Raw genomic sequence first — 18,343 nt, 5'->3', positions numbered from 1 at the left:
CACTGTAAAGCTTACTTTAAGAAAAATTAGCATTCAAAATATTAAAGAAAAATGGCAATCTGGCAAGAAAATGCTACTAATATATTGAGCTTGCTAAAAATAGATAAAAAATATTCTTTATTCTTCAGATTTTCTTATTTCAGAATATGGACCTATAAAATAAAACAGAGATGCAGTCCTTTGGGCTCAATACAACTGAAGCTACCAGAGATAAGGATCAAATGGCCAAGTCTTATTGATGCTTTTCTTTAGTAGGATGGCCACCCATTTCTGCACAGAGAGACAGGGCAGCTCCATCTCTGTTTCCATTAATTCAGATACATTCATGATTACAATCTCAGTGTATTTGTGGAAAATGTCATTGCACGGCTTCTAATCACAGCTGAAGATCATCAGCCTGACAGAACAGGCTCAAGCTAGAGACCATAACCCTCTCGTGAGTGTCCCATCAGGACATGTCATAGGACCATTGCTGGGCAGGTTGTTCACAACCCTCCTTATAGCCTGAATAAGAGATTTTGGTCCTAACTGGCAGTTGGACAACATTTCTACCAGCCTTTTAGAGTAGGCTCCTTGTTAGTCAAGTCATTGCTTCCATTCAGTGTGGAAGCAAACTTAGAAAGCATGCAATCCAAAGCTTCCCCGGATAGTATCAAGTATCCATTCCATGCCGCCCTCTCCTTCTCTCAATCTCCACTTAAACACCTCCAGGAACTGGGAATCCGTGCTTCACGGTTGCCCATTTCAGGTTAGGATGGCTCTGAATGGTTGCACTAAACACTGTTCTTGGTATGTGCACCCAAAAAACCTGTTTCTCATTTCTCAAAATGCACTCTATGTCTGCCTGAGGTATACACATGGAAAGTATTTTTTAAGTAACTTCAATTTTCCAGATTGTCAAGGATATCAATGTCTTAAGGATAATAAATCGTCAGACTGACCAAAGACATCTTAGCAAATTGTAGGTGACCTGGTATGAAATACAAAAGTGCGAGACCCAGAGGAGTCTGTACTCCTGATTCTGCCATTAACTTGTTGGGTGACCTTGGGCAAGTCACATGACTTCCCCAAGCCTCAGTACCCTCCTTTGTAAAACAAGTGTTTTGAATACTCAAGACTTTTTCAACACTAGCGTTCTAGAAAATGTGATTTTCCATATTCACCCCCTCACATTTGATCACCACTGCCTCCCAACACCTGGAACAGGGCCTGGGACAGGTGCTCAATAAGTATTTATTGACTGACATTGATTAAGGAACCATACAGCCTGAAAATTGTAAGGATACAATAGAAAAACTATGAGGAGGAGAAAAAGGGAAATATATAATCCCCTGATTAGGGATTCAATCTGGCTGGGTCTGAACAATATACACAGAAGAAAAATGACTTTAAATATTTACCAACGTACAAATAACATAACAAAGAGTGATGAGAGCATAGAGTAGAAGGGAATCAGTCTTCCCTGAGGAGTCAAAAAGGAAATAAATAGCTTGGAGAGTAAGATTTCCAAAGGGGAAGGGTGTTTGGAAAGAGCATGAGTGAACATAGAAACATGGGGGAAAGTGAGGTATGTGATAGAAACAGTGAACGTTTGAATTTGACCAGCACAGATGAGGAAGGAAGTAAGCCATAGGTTGGAAAGTTGATTGGGAGGTTCTAAAAGCCCATGAAGTTCAAAACTTTATTATCTAAGTCATACTTTTCAAATAGGGGCTTTACAGCTCCCAGGCTGGTAAAAACTTGTTCTTGGCAGGGCAGAGGGACAAAAAAAGTTTACTCTTGTCATATATATATATATATATATATATATATATATATATATATATATAGCACAGGTCTACCTAAAGTACATAAACAGATCTACAACATTAGTAGTATTAATTCTCATGGGGAAGGCAGTTGGGGGCCGGTAGTGCTAATGAATAAAAGGTTGGAAAACACCACTCTGAACCACAGAAAGATCGCAGAGAGTGCCTGCCTCCCCAGCCTAGGGATTAGACCTAAGGATAAGCACATGGAAAGGCTTTAGGGTCCAGAGCACCAAAAGAAGACAAGATGTACTATGTACATTCATGAAACAAATGGCTTATAACGTGGGAGTCATTCTGAGTCTCAAATCTATCCCCATCCAGAAGTCTTTGAGAGATGACCCAACCATATCCTCTCTGCATGAGACACAATCTTGATTAGAATTTATTTCAGAAGTTAGGGATATCTCTACCTCTAGTTGTTTCATCCATAGAAATGAGGCATGCACATTCATGACATTCATCCATTTGAGAGAGAGAGCAGATGAGAATTTTGTAATCTAGTGCTCTAGGGACAGGCATTTGACCGGAATAGGAGCTATCCCTTTTTAGCAGAGTTTCCACAGTGAATAAGTCTAATTTTTTTAGGTCTATTTGTTTTTTAGTCATCTCTCCACCCAACATGGGGCTCAGATCCACAATCCCAGGATCAAGGTCACACACTCCTCTGCTTTAGCCAGGCAGGTGCCCCAGAATGAGTCTAATTTTTAACATATATTAGTTGTTAGGATTGCAATTCACACTTCTGATACTATCCACAGATATCCCATTATGATTCTCACAGAGAGGCATGTGATGGGCTTGTTTTTAGGTAGTTGCTAAAGGGCCCTCTAAAATAATAATTTGTTATATCCATCAGCAGCTCCTGGAGTCTGATCTGACCTGAGTGCTACTAGAAAATTCTCCCTTTTCACATGTATATTATGCTTGGGAATTGCCTCTTTGACTATTAGTATAAGTTATTAATATCCAAATAAAATATTAGTAACATTAATAGTATACTCTATTATTTTGCTAAACAGAAATATCAAGCATGTTTCAGTCTTTTAAACATAGAGCATTATAGTATGTCACATGAAGGAAATGTTTCTACATGAGTCCAGCACAGTAGTCCAGCCAAAATGTCATATTTTACAAATACAGTATGTTTTTATTAATATAAGTATTTTTCAAATTTGCATATGCAAAACAAAGCTCTTCTCTAATTTGTGTACCCACCATCCGCTAATATGTTTAAATTAAGTTGCTTTTGCATACATCTGTATGTTATTCATTCCTAGCTACTTTTAATTTGATTAGAATTGACATTTTAACTTGCCAGGCAGCCATCTCTAAAGATCTCCTAATTCCTTGATCATTATTCAGTGTGTGTATCATCTAATGATCACATTTGCTTATGTAGGCTTACACATGTCTTCATGGAAATCACCAGCGGTTTTGTGACATGGCAGTGTTTAAGTCTGAGAGACACCTGGGACTGCCTTCAGAGGCAGCTTCTCCAGTTAAACAGAGAAACATTGAAGAAAAAGTTCCATTGTTCCTCCTCCTTCATAGTCCTGTTTAGCTTATCTCTTGACCATTCCCAAAAGAGCACCCTCTCATCCCAAGAAGAGAAGTGTAACTGGCTTTCCCAAAACGTGAGGTGTAAAGAACAAACCTGTGTGACACCTGTTTCCCTTAAGGAAAAGAATGCTAGGTTGGAAATTTTGCATTCTAGGTTTTTCCATGCATATTGCCATTGTGAAAGAGTACCTTGTTTCTGGAGGGAGGCAGGGGTCCAGACTCTCTGTAGGTTCCAGGATTTCTGACTTCTCAGGAGGCTAAGCAAGCCCAGAGGCAGCTCCAGCCCTTGCAAGAGTTCTGTTAGTCAAACACAGCTTGCCCCGGGCAGAGCTGCTTTGGCAAAACTTGCTCTTCTGCAAGATCCAAAAAGAAACCCTCAACTCCTCTGCCAAAGTTCTGTCAACTCCACTTAAACAGGAAGGCTCCTCTCAGATGCAGAGTTAGGCTGGGCTCTACCGTGCCAGTGACTTTGGCTGGATGGAACACCCTTAAAATGCCACTACAGAGACACACGGTGCCAGCTTGTGGAGCAGTAAATGTCACAGTCCCTCCACAGAGATCTGCTTGATTCGAGTTGGGGTTTTTGTTTTGTTTTATTTTCTCTCTTTATTCATAAAGTTATCCATCTCTCCATCACATCAGTTGATCCATCTTCATTCAAATACCAAAAGCTGGTGAAGGTCACATTTTTTAACTTTTTATTAATTTCAGCCTTTTACAGAAAAAACGTGCTGCTTGGTTAACTTTCACAGACTGAACACTCCCTTGTAACAATCACACAGATAAAGAGACGGAACTTCCCCAGCACCTCTACAGCCTTGCCTTCTTTCTCCCAGTCTCTCTCTCACTTCCAAGTGTGGCTGACTACTTTAACACAAAGCCCCATTTGAAATCCACTTGTGCTCCAAGAATTTAGAATTAGAGGGGAGTCTGGGATTCTTTTCTTTCCCAAGGTATCTTTTTGCACGTGTAAACATTTCTCTGTTTTAGTTGGACTTAGTTTGGGGGAGGACGTGTCTTTAAGGGTTTTATACAATTATTAAAAGCTAACCGTTCTTCTTGATACAATTCCCTCATCTTTGCCATCAACTGAGACACCCTGTTACATACACACCTGTCTTCAGGAGTAACAGTTGGAAAGTATGCGTTCAAGGGGGGGAACTTCCCATCATGCCTTGTATCTAATATCTGACTTGAGAAAAGTGCCTCCATCAAAAATAATTTATGACTAAAAGAAAATGAAAGTGCACCACCATTGCTATCAATCCCAGCTATTTCCCCAGCAGCCCAGCTGCACTGATGCCAAGAATTCCTTGACCTTCAAGTTCTTAGCATCACACAAGTTCTAGACTCTCATGGCAGTGGATTTGGAAACCAAAACCCCCTCACCAAGGCATTTAACTAATGTGATCATTGTGTATAGGTGTCTTTGAGTTTCCACACTTTTAAGTCACTCTGTGGTTATTTTTTCTCCATTCATTTTTGTCATTTCTCTCTGAATACTGAACCGCACCACAGCTCGCCATCCGTAAGCTGTTTTCCAAAGTGTGTTGCTTGAGTTTTCGCTGTCGTCTTGCTGTGGACTTAGCCAGTTTATTTACAATTGTCATGTGCTTCTGCCACATCTGCATTGTCACTGTGATGGTATTTTTTTCTTTCTGTCTGTTTCTTCCACAGGAGTTTAACCAGTAACCTACCCAATGTGAACCTACCCAATGTGAACCTTCCCAAAGTACCAAATCTACCAGTTAACATCCCTCTAGGCATCCCACAAATGCCTACTTTTTCGGCACCGTCATGGATGGCTGCTATGTATGATGCTGAGTGTGTATTCAGTTCACATTAGATCTAATTTAAATTTAAGTGATCTTGGCATGAATATGTATTGTTTATTTCTATACATCCTATATAACAGAGATGGAGATGGATAATTAGACATATTTTGCTGATCATACAGAGACAATATTGTTTATTTCTGGCATGCAGCGTGTTTGTAAGACGTTTGCTATATATACAGCACTAACAATTTGTCTTACGCCCACTGAACGCTTGAGGACTATGTTTCACTTCCTGAATTCTTTTGCAAAAGGAGTCTGCCCGTGTTTTGTTTTTTGTTGTTGCTTTTCTTTTCTTTTCTTTTTTAAATTCAGGTGCCATGACTCTCTGAGTTCTTCATTCAAAAATAGTCCCAAGAAACCTCTTTGATGGGCTGTCCAGGCCTCTCTGGCCTGATCCAAATATAAGAGGGAAGCACACTTACCTAGAAGTTGGGGTTTTCTTTAAATAAAAAATTCCTAGAGACTGTTTAAACCATAAAGTATATTTCTGGTGTCAGCAAGTGGCAGGATATAGTAACAGTATGTTCAGGGCTAAATGAAAACTCCTGAATGGATCAAGCCTCAGTAATGTCTATGTTATGTAAAGATACTTTTCAAGGTCATCATGCAATATGGAGCATTGGGATCTAGGTAGCAAGAAGATATCTAAATTCGAGAATGCAGGAGTCAAACAACAAATAATTACGTTTTGTGGTAGCCGTATCATCTGTGGTCTGAGGATAGGGCCATTCTTTACATTCATCCACACAAACGCCAGGAATGCACAGGGTTTGTGTTTCCAGGAGGACTGGACAACCCTTTAAAGACAGCATCTTTGGGGTTGAGGTTGAGCCGCTACTTCTAGCTTAGGAAGTGAACCCGCTCTCTATTTCCCTTAGCAAGAAGAAGATCCAGTACCCCTAAATTCTACCTCAGGGAAATTAAATTAAAACCATGTGCATGATTTAATAAGTGAAATAGGGTTTAGTGATTCTATACCCTCCTTTGATCCTTTTCTTAGACCACAGCTAATTATAGGCCAGATAAGCTTTTTCTTGAAAGAATAAATTGGCACATTTTCAAAGAGAAGTGTTATTATCAAAGGAATAAAAAATGATCTGAAGCTAGCAGTGATGTTTTGAAATCTCAAAATCACATTCATCAAGACGGCCCTCATAATTTTTATTTCTGCAGTGATCCAGGTAGAAACAGGGCATTAAATGACTGCTCTACTTGGCTGCTGTGAAGTTGCCTAACATTTTTAAAAACCTCTATTCTTTCACAAGTGCATGATGAAATCATATAGTCAATGTGTCTGATTCTCTTTTAAAGATAAATTTAAAAACCTCTAAAAATTGATAACTGAAAAAAAATTCTTCTAAAAAAAAAGTAAATCATATTCATGCTAAGATGACTCTATCAAAAGTTAGATGAGGTAGTATCTGCTAAAAATTAAAATATAAACCTCTGAAAGCTTTCTTACCTTCTTCTATGCATGCTCCGTGGCATTGTTTTTGAAAAGATATGAATCAAGACATTGTAATAAAGCAGATAATGGTCTCCATTCAATTAATTAAGGCATGAGTGGGAACACATTTTGGTAACTGCTCAGCAATCAAAATAATCTTGGTGCTATTGCCTTAACATTAACAGTTTATCTTAAAAATAAAAAGAAAATATTCTTTTCCTCATGTCAAAACTTAATAATAAGCTCTTCAAAGAAAAAAAAAAAAACCCTAGAAGAATTTTTTGAAACTCTGAAACCAGATGGGTGTCAAAATGTTGTTGTAATAAATACCAATTATTGCATTCATATGTACTTAATGATTTAAAACATACAATCATGCAGTTCCAAAACGGGGTTTAGACTAGACAAAGTTGGGGTTTCTTTTTCCCAAGCATAGGATGGAGGTAGGGGGAAGGCTGAACTTTCACAGAGAAACAACGCATTCCCCCGCTTTTGAATAGTGCTTATGGCAGGATCTGAATAGAAGGTGTAGATCCTCAATCGCCCACCAGGAAATGCCTGATTCTATATCTTTTCATAATTCCAGTTTCCTTCTTTGCCACCTTTCATTTTTAAGGATGTGTTTCCATGTTACCTGCTCCTTCGTGTCAGATACATCTACATACTGACCTCAGGCTGGTCTGTCCTTGGAAACATTACCCTGTTGGTCCAGGCCGTAGGCTCCCTCTCGGCATGTTGGGAGTTTGCCCCCTCCCCACCCCACAGTAGCTGTGTATGCGTTTATGCACTAGCTATATTTCTCTCTGAAGCATTAATTCAATGCAGCTGGCATCTGTCACAATAGAAACACCCACTCTCATCTGTTTCTATAGACGATGTCAGAACAAGTGGTAATGCATGGTGTGTTGGACATTTTATAAATTACCGTGTTAGCATTAGTGGTATGCGAGGAAGGGGGGTGGGTGGCCACCCCTCAGAGCTCCAAATGGAACTGTTAACCAAAGAGAAAGCCAGCCAGAGAAGGACAAGAGGGTGAGAGATGGAGCATTTCCCATACACAGGCTTTCCGTGGATGCCCCAGGTAAAAGTTTCCTAGACGTCATTGTACAGAAAGGAATCAAGACCAATTTCTCCATCTGTACAGGGGACCGGGTAAGGTGGTGCAATGGTAAAAGAGCTCAGGTTTTGAGCCCTAAAGCTTTGCAGATATCCCTTGTCCGCGCATCACTCCCCACCCCCGCAACTCACCTCATCCTGGGGCTGCCTATGCAACAGGCTGGTCTATGATAATTGGAGTGAGAACGAAACTGAACAAGAATCTTGGACTCAAGGTATCCAGGTGTACTCGTCTTGATTTGAGTCACCCCAGTTTCTTTCCAGCTCTTCAAGAGAGAAAGCAGGTCCTCGCTCACCACTTTGTTAGCACTGTCCTTTTAAAACTGAAAGTCTTGTGCAATCTCCAAGAGACCTCCGCTCTGGAGGGGAACTGGGGAAATGCATGAAACCCTGAATTTTAATAACTGCATGGTGCCATGTAGTTATTATCCGTTGGAACTTACTTCTCCCTCTGGTTCGTGGCCTTCATCTGAATCATCACATGTGTTAATGTGGTTATTAAAAGAAGGCTGATTTTTACCATACACCATTCTCCTAGTCATTGTGGGGCAACACCTTTCCTCAGACTTCTCACTGGTCTGGGATAATTGGCCAAACAACACAGACTAAGTCATGTATGGTAAAACTCAAAATCTGCCGGTGGAGATGGCCCCCACCTCCACCGCCAACACGCGTCGTTTTGTATGTTGAAGCCACTGTTTGCCTTAAGCCTTCTAGCGCCTACTTGTCTTTGTGTCAGCTTTTCCAGAACCCAAGGCCTGTGGGTGACTCTTGTTTTCTAATTTTTATCCTGCCAGTAATGGATCAGGCACTTCAGAAGATCTATTCTGGAAACTCGATGCCCTTCAGACCTTCATTCGGGACTTGCACTGGCCCGAAGAAGAGTTTGGAAAGCACCTGGAACAACGGCTGAAGCTGATGGCAAGTGACATGATTGAATCTTGTGTCAAAAGGTGAGCCTAGGGGGCTGGATGGGCCCTGCACACCTTCCCCACTACACTCTGACTCAGGGAATGGTAGGTGGCCCCTCTTTCAATTGGCCATAATTTGGATTTTTTTGGAGAAGGTGATTGCTTGTCCAAGTCAGCTGGATTGGTGGCCACCCAAGTCTAACTCCTGTTCACCTGCCCTATATCTGTCCCAAACCCCACATGATACGGTAGCCAGTTTTTTCACTTAGCTCCATGAGGAAAGGATCCATGTCTTTCTTGTTCTTCTCTATATCTCTGGTATTTAGCAGTACCTGACACACAATATTTACTTAGAAAATATGTGTGTAAGGTATAAGTGTGTGCGTGAGGGGATGGTTAGTAGGAAAAAAGAGAAGTATAGGTGGTTCTGGAGCCAGGATATCCAGTACAGGTAGCAGGAAATGAGTGTCTCTGCAGAAATGTGAGCAGGATCTCAGCAACATCATTTGTTCCATATACATGAACTGAGCACCTACTCTGTGCCCACTCTGAGTTGTCCTGCCCCAAATCTAACTAGACATCAGTGAGGGGGCAGGAGACGTTAAATGTCCATTTGGATTTCCTACAAATTGCCTGCTTTGTCGCCATGGCATATTGGGTTGAGGTGGGAATGCTGCAGTTGAAGTTCCCAGGTAGAGTGTTCTGAGAAGGTGAAGAGAAGAAAATGAGAACAATATGCATCTGTTCAACAAAGATTATTTAGCTCCTCCTACCTGCCAGGCCCAGTGCTACAGTCCTGGCATACCATGCCATGAAGAATGAGAGACTGCGTCCCTTCCCTCCTGGAGCAGAGATGGAATTCCTCTGGTTTAACATCATTATCATCACCCTGTCTATCCCCAGACACACATCCAAGTTCCTTTTCCAGTTCATAACTGCTCCATTATTTTTCTTCATTCAAGACAAAAAAAGAAAGAAAGACCACAAGCAGCATGGGCCACTCCAGATCTCCAGATGTTGTATAGTTTGGTTGATGGATCAGTTGTGGGTGATGGGGGCTGGGTTTGTCTGGGAGTGATCTGAATTTTATATCTTGGAAGAAGAAAAGAAAAGGAATATCATCTAAACTGGAAGCCAAAAGAGCAAAGAACAATGCAGGGTCAGGCAGGTGAACATCTCAGGAGGAACTGGAGAAGGAGCTATGTGCTGTGGGGAGTATGGGCAGGTGTTTGACAGCACTTCTGGAACCTCAAAGTCCAGGCAATCCAAATTTTTTGGTTTAGTTCTTTTCTTTCTACTCTTAGAACCAAAGGCAGGCTTATTATTCAAATCCAAGGTCAAAATGCTTCCTTAGAATTTTGAATTCTACCATTTCCTGTATAGTCTCTATTAGTTTGAGGAAAAGCAACTCTTTTCTTGAAGCCAAACCATTCCACCAAAAACTTCTTATGGGGCAGTTCCCTGTGGTGAAAAGTTCTCTCCCGATCTGTACTCAGGGCTGTGGCACATTAGAATGAACACTTACCAGCTTCTGATCTATGCACACAATTGTACAAAAGGGCATATATGCCCTTCTGAGAAGACAGTCTTTTGAGTAAGGAGTAGGAAGTGGGGAGTTGATGGGGGAAAAATGGAAGACGTGGATATGAAAGGAAGACAGTGATGCTATCTTATCCCTTACCACAAATCTCTGTGGCCAGCCACCACAAAGAGTGTGAACTCCTCACCGACAAGGAGTATATCTTACTTGTGTTGCACTCTCGGCCCTCCCCAGGTCCCAGTATCATGCTTGGCACATAGTAGCTCTTAAGTAACTTTTTATTAACAGAAGCTGATCAACTACACAGTCACACTTGATATCAGAGGCTTAAATTTCTTAATGACCCTTCCAATTAAGGCCCTACACAAAAGCAGACAACTGCAAATATAAGTGCAAATATCATCCCCCAACCTCCACATGCAGAAGGCAAAATATGAAAATGTCCTTGGCTGTTTTAAGACACAGAATCTACGTAAGTAGAGCCTAGAACAATTAATTGCTTTCCTCTTTGTGACGGAATAAACGGCCATTGTTCTAGAAGGACATCACTGTAAGGACGTTATTTCATAGATGTAAATATGTAACATCCAAAGTCAATCAATCACCCTTCATTTCCAAGTTTCTGAGAAATTTACATCATTCATCTGATGGTCGTGACAGAGCCTCTAGTCTAGTCTGTGTCATACTGTGTTCCACTGAAACATGGCCCCCTAACCCTGTCCTTCAAGGACAGTCAGTTGAATGCAGTGACCTCTCCATCCCTGGCATTTTGCTCCGTGGAGCCCTCCCAGTCTTATTAATTTTACGTTTGGTTTCCCCTTTTCACACCCTCTAAGGGCAATGCGCAGCTCCCCTGTGAAAACAGAAGACATTTACTTTGCTGTAGGGGAAAAATGTAGCACTCCCCTTTCTCCGATTGGGCTGGAACTAGCATGCCAGCCTTAGAAGATCAGTGCAGGGACCTGTCCACTCAGTCCCCATCAGACCTCCTTTTCACAAACCCAGAAAAGGATGTATTTTCAGTGTAGATTAAAATGATCATCATGATTAGAAAGCTACTTCAATGCACGAGTCTTTAGAAGCCAAGATACATTTATCTTTAACATGATCATATAATATATAGGAGTGCTTTAAGGGTTGGTTTTTGTTGTTGTTTTTTGTTTTGTTTTGTTTTTAAAGATTTTATTTATTTATTTATTTGACAGACAGAGATCACAAGTAGGCAGAGAGGCAGTCAGAGAGAGAGAAGGAGAAGCAGAGCAGAGAGCCCGATGCGGGGCTCGATCCCAGGACCCCGAGATCATGACCTGAGCCGAAGGCAGAAGCTTAACCCACTGAGCCACCCAGGCGCCCCTGTTGTTGTTGTTTTAAGTTTTTTTCTTAAGAACTAGACTTCCAACCTTAGAAATTATACTTGGCTTCCCTGAATGCACTCAGGGTGTGTTAGCAAGCTGGCATCCTTTCCTGAGCTAACTAGCTGTGTGGTCCTCCTCTGCACTGTTAGAAAACTGCTACTAATACCTCTTGAAGCAATGCTTTCCTGGTGGCTGCATGATCTCCAGAACTTGATGGTAAACAATACTGAAAAGATGCATTGGGCAAAAGGAGCTTTCATGAAGCCACTTACTAACCAGGTGCTTTTCTTTCAAGACATGGAATGATGTGATCCACTTCTCTAAAACCTTTTAAAATATAGCTGGTCCCCTAAACAATGCCGATACCAAGGATTAAATCTCACACCTGTATTACCAGCTGGCCATGTGGGACTGGGTTTTTCCTGTGAACAGTTAGCGCATTGCCGGGATCATATTGTGACCTATGTCAGAATTATGTCCCATTAAGCTCGCACCATTACACAGTTCTTGAATTGGTAAGTGTATTATGCCATTTTCACTTATTAAAAATACATACTCTTAAAAATATATAGAGATATATACTCTGATTGCAGAATAATAGACATTGCCCATAAATATAGTGGAAGTCCCCAGATACCACTCCTCCTAATTTAACTTTCCTCCCCAAAGTTACCTATCTTACTTTTTTAGTTTTTAAAGCCATATAATAATTAGAACTTTTTTTTTTTACTTCAGTCTCTTTCAAAACCAAAAGGGGAAAAAAAACAATAAATGTCATTTAAGATTTTTCCCCCCACCATGAGATTTTGAAGATTAGAAGCTGCTTTTTTGTTTTTTGTTTTTTTAATGAAGTGATTCAAGGTAGGCAGTTGCCAATGTGAGAGAACTTACATATGCTATAATGCTATAATTGGGTTTTTGTTAATTCATTCATTCTCCTGCAATTAGGGATCTCCATAGCATGTAAACTATAGACAGAAATACACTGAGCTACAGGTGTTCCGTGTACTGCCGAGAAAGAGAGGGTTTCCGTGGCTGTCTCCATGAATAGGCCTTCCTTAGTTGGGAAAGTCATTTTTAAAAGAACACATGTGAAGTCATTGTCGATTGAAACTGATTACAGCCTTCAATTTTCTTTTTCACTGACCTCTCAGAAAATGTCTCTTCCACCTGCTGCCATGAATGCTGAATTGGTCTTTTCCTACTTTGTTTTAATAGAACCAGGATTGCATTTGAAGTTAAGCTGCAAAAAACCAGTCGATCAACAGATTTTCGAGTCCCACAGTCAATATGCACCATGTTTAATGTTATGGTTGATGCCAAAGCTCAATCAACAAAACTTTGCAGCATGGAAATGGGCCAAGAGGTAAAAAAAAAAAAAAAAAAAAAAAAAAATTACAGATTTTTTTTTTTTCCCCTTCCATTGATCATGTAAAAGAAAACTTTACAAATTCCTTCCATCTACACTGGTCTACTAGATTCAGAAATATCCTTCTAACATTTGTGGGTTAAGCTACAGATTAATGTTTGGTATCTGTTTGTTAAGTAAATTTCTAAGGCATGTGCTAATGAGAATGTCAGTCACTTGGAAGTGATTCATGGCTGGAGTTAGGGTGGCCCTAAAGTTCCTTCAAGTCAAATAAGGTGCAATGACCTTATTTATTAGGCTGGTATCTCCAACAGATCTCTTTGCCAGAGTGCAAGTCATTTTCATATTTGAAGTGCATTTTATCACTTTGAACATCTGGACCACAGGAGGGTTCTCTTTCTTTCATCAAGCAACTCCAGGATGTATAATGTTGTATCACTCTGCTACCCCATCCCCAGGGGTAAAAACCAGCAGGTTCTGAATTTTTAAGAAATCACAGACTTTTTGATTTCCTTAGATTGAGTTGATTGTGAATCTTCCCTGACCAAAAGGTTAGTCCTTTGCTAAGTTTCCAATTCCAAAGTGGTATTTAAAATATAAAGGAGAAAGAAGCAGCAACTCGGGCTTGATTAAAGACTATCATGATCATTTTTCTCCGATGGCCTCAAGCCAGCTAGATATTCATATACCAATTTAGAATTAATTCAGAAACATTTCTGGCAACTCTCGTGTTGTTGCCAATTGGCATAAATTGCTCCTAAATCAGATCTTTCGATACCAGCCGTACATGCTCAGAATTCTTACTAAATTATATTTGCTCCTTATTCGTTATTTATTTTCTCTTATCGGCACCTTCCATTTTTAAATGTGGGTTGGTGGTATTCTCTTCCTGGCAACATCATCTCCAACCTTCTTTCCCTACTAATCTGCTTCCTCAGACACCCCTGTTAGTGTTTGCTCCAGACTGACTTTCTTTGGAGGGACATTTGCTCAGGGGTTATGTTCTAGGCACTAGGGGCAACTGTAAAAGGCCCTTGGTTCTCTTTCATGGCTCCATGTGCTGCATGTGAGTGACTTAGAGCAGTGGTTCTGAAGATTTCAGTGAGCGTCAGACTCATCTAGAGAGCTTCTCAAAACCCAGATGGTTGGGTCTCACCCCAAGGATTCCGAGAGGTCTGGAGTGTGGTCCAGGAATTTGCATTTCTAACCAATTCCCCGGTGATGCTGATGCTGCAGACTGGTCTGAAGACCACAGTTTGAGAATCATTGGTGTGGAGGCCCAGTATCCAAAAAGGAGTTAAAATTAGGGCTCACGCCTGAAGGACAGGTTGTGTGTTCAGCCGCCAGGGTTCTTAACCCCAGCTGTGTTGCAAATGAGCTGGGCCTTAGTTTTCCCATATGTAAAATGATAGCCCTATTTTTTTTTTTTTAAGATTTTATTTGTCCATTAGAGAGAGAGTGAGAGAGAGCATGAGAGAGGAGAAGGTCAGAGGGAGAAGCAAACTCTCCGTGGAGCTGGAAGCCCGATGTGGGACTCGATCCCAGGACTCCGGGATCATGACCTGAGCCAAAGGCAGTTGCCTAACCAACTGAGCCACCCAGGTGCCCCTAATAGCCCTATTCTAATTTAATTCAGACTCTTTTGAGCTGCAGTGTCAGTTCTTCAAACCTTACCAAGAAGGCCAGCATGTGAAATAAAATGAGAGCTGCTCTGGATAAAATAAAATGAGAGCTGCTCTAGATAGAGTGAAGGGCAGGGGGTCTAGAAGCCCTGTGCTCAAGCTACCATGTTCCTTTCCACCTCTCTATTTCTTCACTGCCTACCTGAAGATTCTCAGGCTTCACAGAGCCCACTTGAAAAACTCTGCTTTTGGTGAACTCTAACATTCATTAAGATCCCTTTGAATTCAGGGGCGCCTGGGTGGCTCAGTGGATTAAGCCGCTGCCTTCAGCTCAGGTCATGATCCCAGTGTCCTGGGATCAAGCCCTGCATCAGGCTCTCTGCTCCACAGGGAGCCTGCTTCCTCCTGCCTCTCTGCCTACTCTGCTCCGGAGGGAGCCTGCTTCCTCCTGCTTCTCTGCCTACTTGTGATCTCTCTCTCTGTCAAACAAATAAATAAAATCTTAAAAAAAAAAAAAAGAGATCCCTTTGAATTCAGACTTTCTAAAATTCTCTCCTGAATTTTTCTCCCCTTGAACTTTTTTTAAAAATTGAGATGTCATTCACATGCCATAAAATTCACTCTTTTAAAGTATACAATTCAATAGTTTTTAGAATATTCACAAAGCTGTGCAACCATCACCACAATCAATTGTAAGACTCTTCCATCACCCTAAAAAGAAACTTGACCTATGAATAATAATTCCCCAAATCCCCCTCCCCAGCCTTGGGCAACTACTACCCTACTTTCTGTCTCCATGGACTTGCCTATTCTGAGCAGTTCATATAAATGAAATTTCATGTGGCCTTTTGTGACTGGTGTCTTTCATATGACACCATGTTTTTAAGATTCATGCTGTCACATGTATCAGCACTTTGTTCCTTTTTATACTGAATAGTATTTTATTATATGGCTATACCCATCTTATTTATCAGTTCATCAGGTGATAGACATTTGAGTTGTTTCCACTTTGTAGCTACTCCAAGTAACACTGCCATGAACATTGATGTTCATGTGGACCTATGTTTTCATGTGGGCCTACATTTTCATGTGGACCTGTGTTTTCAGCTCTCTTGGATATATACGTAGGTTTGAACTTGCTGGGTCATGTGGTCACTCTGTGTTTAACTTTTTGAGGAACTGCCAAACTGTTTTCCAAAGTAGCTACACCATTTTATATACCCATCAGGAATGTATGAGAAATCCCATTTTGCTATGACTTAGCCAATACTTCTAATTAGTCTGTTTTCTTCTAGCCACCCTCGTGTGTATACAGTACTATCTCACTGTCGTTTTGATTTGCAGTGATGTTGGCCATCTTTTTACATGTCTGTTGACCATTTGTAAATCTTCTTTGAAGATATGTTTATGTAAATCCTTTGCCCATTAAAAAATTAAATTGTCTTTTTATTAGCTGAAAGAGTTCTTTATTTATTCTAGATGCTAGACCACTAACATATATATGATTTGCAACTATTTTCTCCCATTCCACCAGTTGTCTTTTTCACTTTATTGGTAGTATCCTTTAAACACATTTTTTTAAGTTTGATGGAGTCCAGTTTTTCTCTTTCCCCTTGGAGCTTCCCAAGATGCCCTTTTCAGCTGAGTTTCACAAGGCTGACCTCATTCCAGGATGAGGAAGGATTGTTGCACTAGGACTGGCCTCCTTTCCCCTCGGTAGCTCTTACAGTCCCTCCTCAGACTGACTCAATTGTGGCCATATTTAAAGAACTCCCACATACCTACTCAGATGCTATGCAGTCCTTCCAAACAAGCCAAGTCATTCTGATCTTAACTTCTTTCTTTTTGAGCTGGGTTTTGGGGAGAATAGTAAGAGTTGGGTTGCAAGGGTTATTGTCACAGGCCCCACTGAAAATTTGATGAAATTTGGGGAACCAATGCCCAGGGGAAAAAATACTTCCCCATAATTTTGCATTTCAGGCAACCTGTGGACCTTGTTAAGCCAAAGGGTAGCCCCTGGTTGGAGATATATGATGAAAAATAGCAAGTTGATTTTGTCAAAAGGGGATCCTGCTCTTATCAATACCACTAATCACTTCTGTGCTACAATAGAATAACCTTGGCTTAAACTTGGGATCGTGTTTTTCTGAAGAACATGTTGTCTAGTGCCTTAGAAGTACATCTTATGGAGCCTGTACCTTAGCTGCCAAACTCTGTGACCTTGAGCAAGTCCCATTCAACCTTACTGTCATCATTTGTCGCATGAGAGATACAGCATTGCAACACACAATCTTTGAGAGATATGGAGCTTGTTGAAACTGAGGATAAAGCTCCCTCACTTCTGGATGTCAGATTAGAATGTTATCTTGGATATGCCCAAACAGTAACATTTTTGAGGCTAAGCAGCAATGCCTACCTCTTTCTTTACATTGTTCTATTTGATAAAGTAGAAAACATGTCATGTATCCCTTACAAATAATTAAACATTCTTCTTTTTTAAAAAAAGACCTTATTTATTGATTTGTCTCAGAGAGAGAGAGTATACACACAAGCAGGCAGAGTGGCAGACAGAGGCAGAGAGAGAAGCAGGCTCTCCGCGAAGCAAGGAGCCTGATGCGGGACTCAATCCCAGCACCCTGGGATCATGACCTGAGCCAAAGGCAGCGGCTTAGCCGACTGAGCCACCCATGCGTCCCTCAACATTCTTCTTTTTTTAATTTAAACAATAACTAAAGCTGGTAAACGTTTCCCACTTTTCCACACTTCCCACACCCCGACTCTCAGACCAAATGATCGTTATTAAGGGCTCATCAGTACTGTATTCTAGTCTGTGGCTCTTATCCTGAGACTGCTAGTTTCTCAAGCTATGCTAGAGAGACCTGCTATGCCATTTCTCCTTAGTATCATTGAATCAGAGACACCTATGTGACCATCTCATGGAAACAGAGGCCTCTGATGACCTTTGAATACCAAGTGACAGAGAACAGTCAGTCAGAACGAAACCAGACATCATTTTCTAGAAATATGTACTTTCTTTCAGGGACCTTGCTGGCCCTGACCTTGAGTAGAACTTCAATGGGAAGTCTCATGTGAAGGGTGTCTCAGTAATTTTCCTCACTTTGAAGAATGGGGATATTCATCTCCAAAGTCAACTGAATTGTAAAAATGAGACTGGCCAAGGATGACGAGAATTTGGGAGAATAGGTAGCAGTTCAATGTTTTTGCATAGTTTTTACTTTGTGAGTATGGATATTAAGCTCATGTGTAGATCTAGCTATAGTACCTGCTTCCACCTGGATTCCAATTCCCTCAAAGTGTTTTAGACTAGTGACTGTCCAGGTGACACAGTGTTCTCCCATCTCAAGATCACTTCCTGAATTTCATCACCAGGGTAAATTCTCATCTAAATGCAGCTGTTGAAGCATTTGTTAACCATACTTTTCCATCTTAAATATTTATTTTTTCATTAAAATTTACAAAGTACCAATAGAGAGGAAATTGTGTATTAAATAGTTTCTCACTTGGTCTAGTGTGTTTTCATCTCATTTCCAAGGTCAGATGGTCTTAACAGAAAGACAACATACACACAATCTGTTCCATGACAAGGCAAAATGTGCAGTACAGGAAGTCAAGTGGAATGATTTTTACAAAGTGATTGTGAATTTGGAGTAGCTCCACTCATCAGAAGCAGAAGTGAACTCCCCAAACTCTCCATAGCACTGAAGATTAGCAGTTCCCTTGCTATTATCATGGTCTAGTGCCCCAGAATGTAAT

The 18,343-nt window shown here is 40.8% G+C and overlaps 1 protein-coding gene across 23 annotated transcripts in view; it reads left to right on the top strand.

Annotated features, from left to right (window-relative positions):
• Window positions 1-18,343, top strand: part of CADPS (calcium dependent secretion activator) — a 483,094-nt gene that overhangs the window by 390,945 nt on the left and 73,806 nt on the right. For 15 of the 23 annotated variants that reach the window (XM_045990915.1, XM_045990909.1, XM_045990921.1 and 12 more), the window contains 3 exons: window positions 5,049-5,195; window positions 8,570-8,725; window positions 12,797-12,944. In XM_045990915.1, coding sequence (XP_045846871.1) covers window positions 5,049-5,195; window positions 8,570-8,725; window positions 12,797-12,944 — 451 coding nt within the window. The remainder of the gene's footprint in view (window positions 1-5,048; window positions 5,196-8,569; window positions 8,726-12,796; window positions 12,945-18,343) is intronic. The other 8 variants (XM_045990930.1, XM_045990927.1, XM_045990929.1 and 5 more) reach the window with 2 other exon arrangements.

The sequence above is a fragment of the Meles meles genome, chromosome 20 (assembly GCF_922984935.1).
Source record: "Meles meles chromosome 20, mMelMel3.1 paternal haplotype, whole genome shotgun sequence".
Classification (NCBI taxonomy): Eukaryota; Metazoa; Chordata; class Mammalia; order Carnivora; family Mustelidae; genus Meles; species Meles meles.
This window is presented reverse-complemented; position numbering and strand designations above follow the sequence as displayed.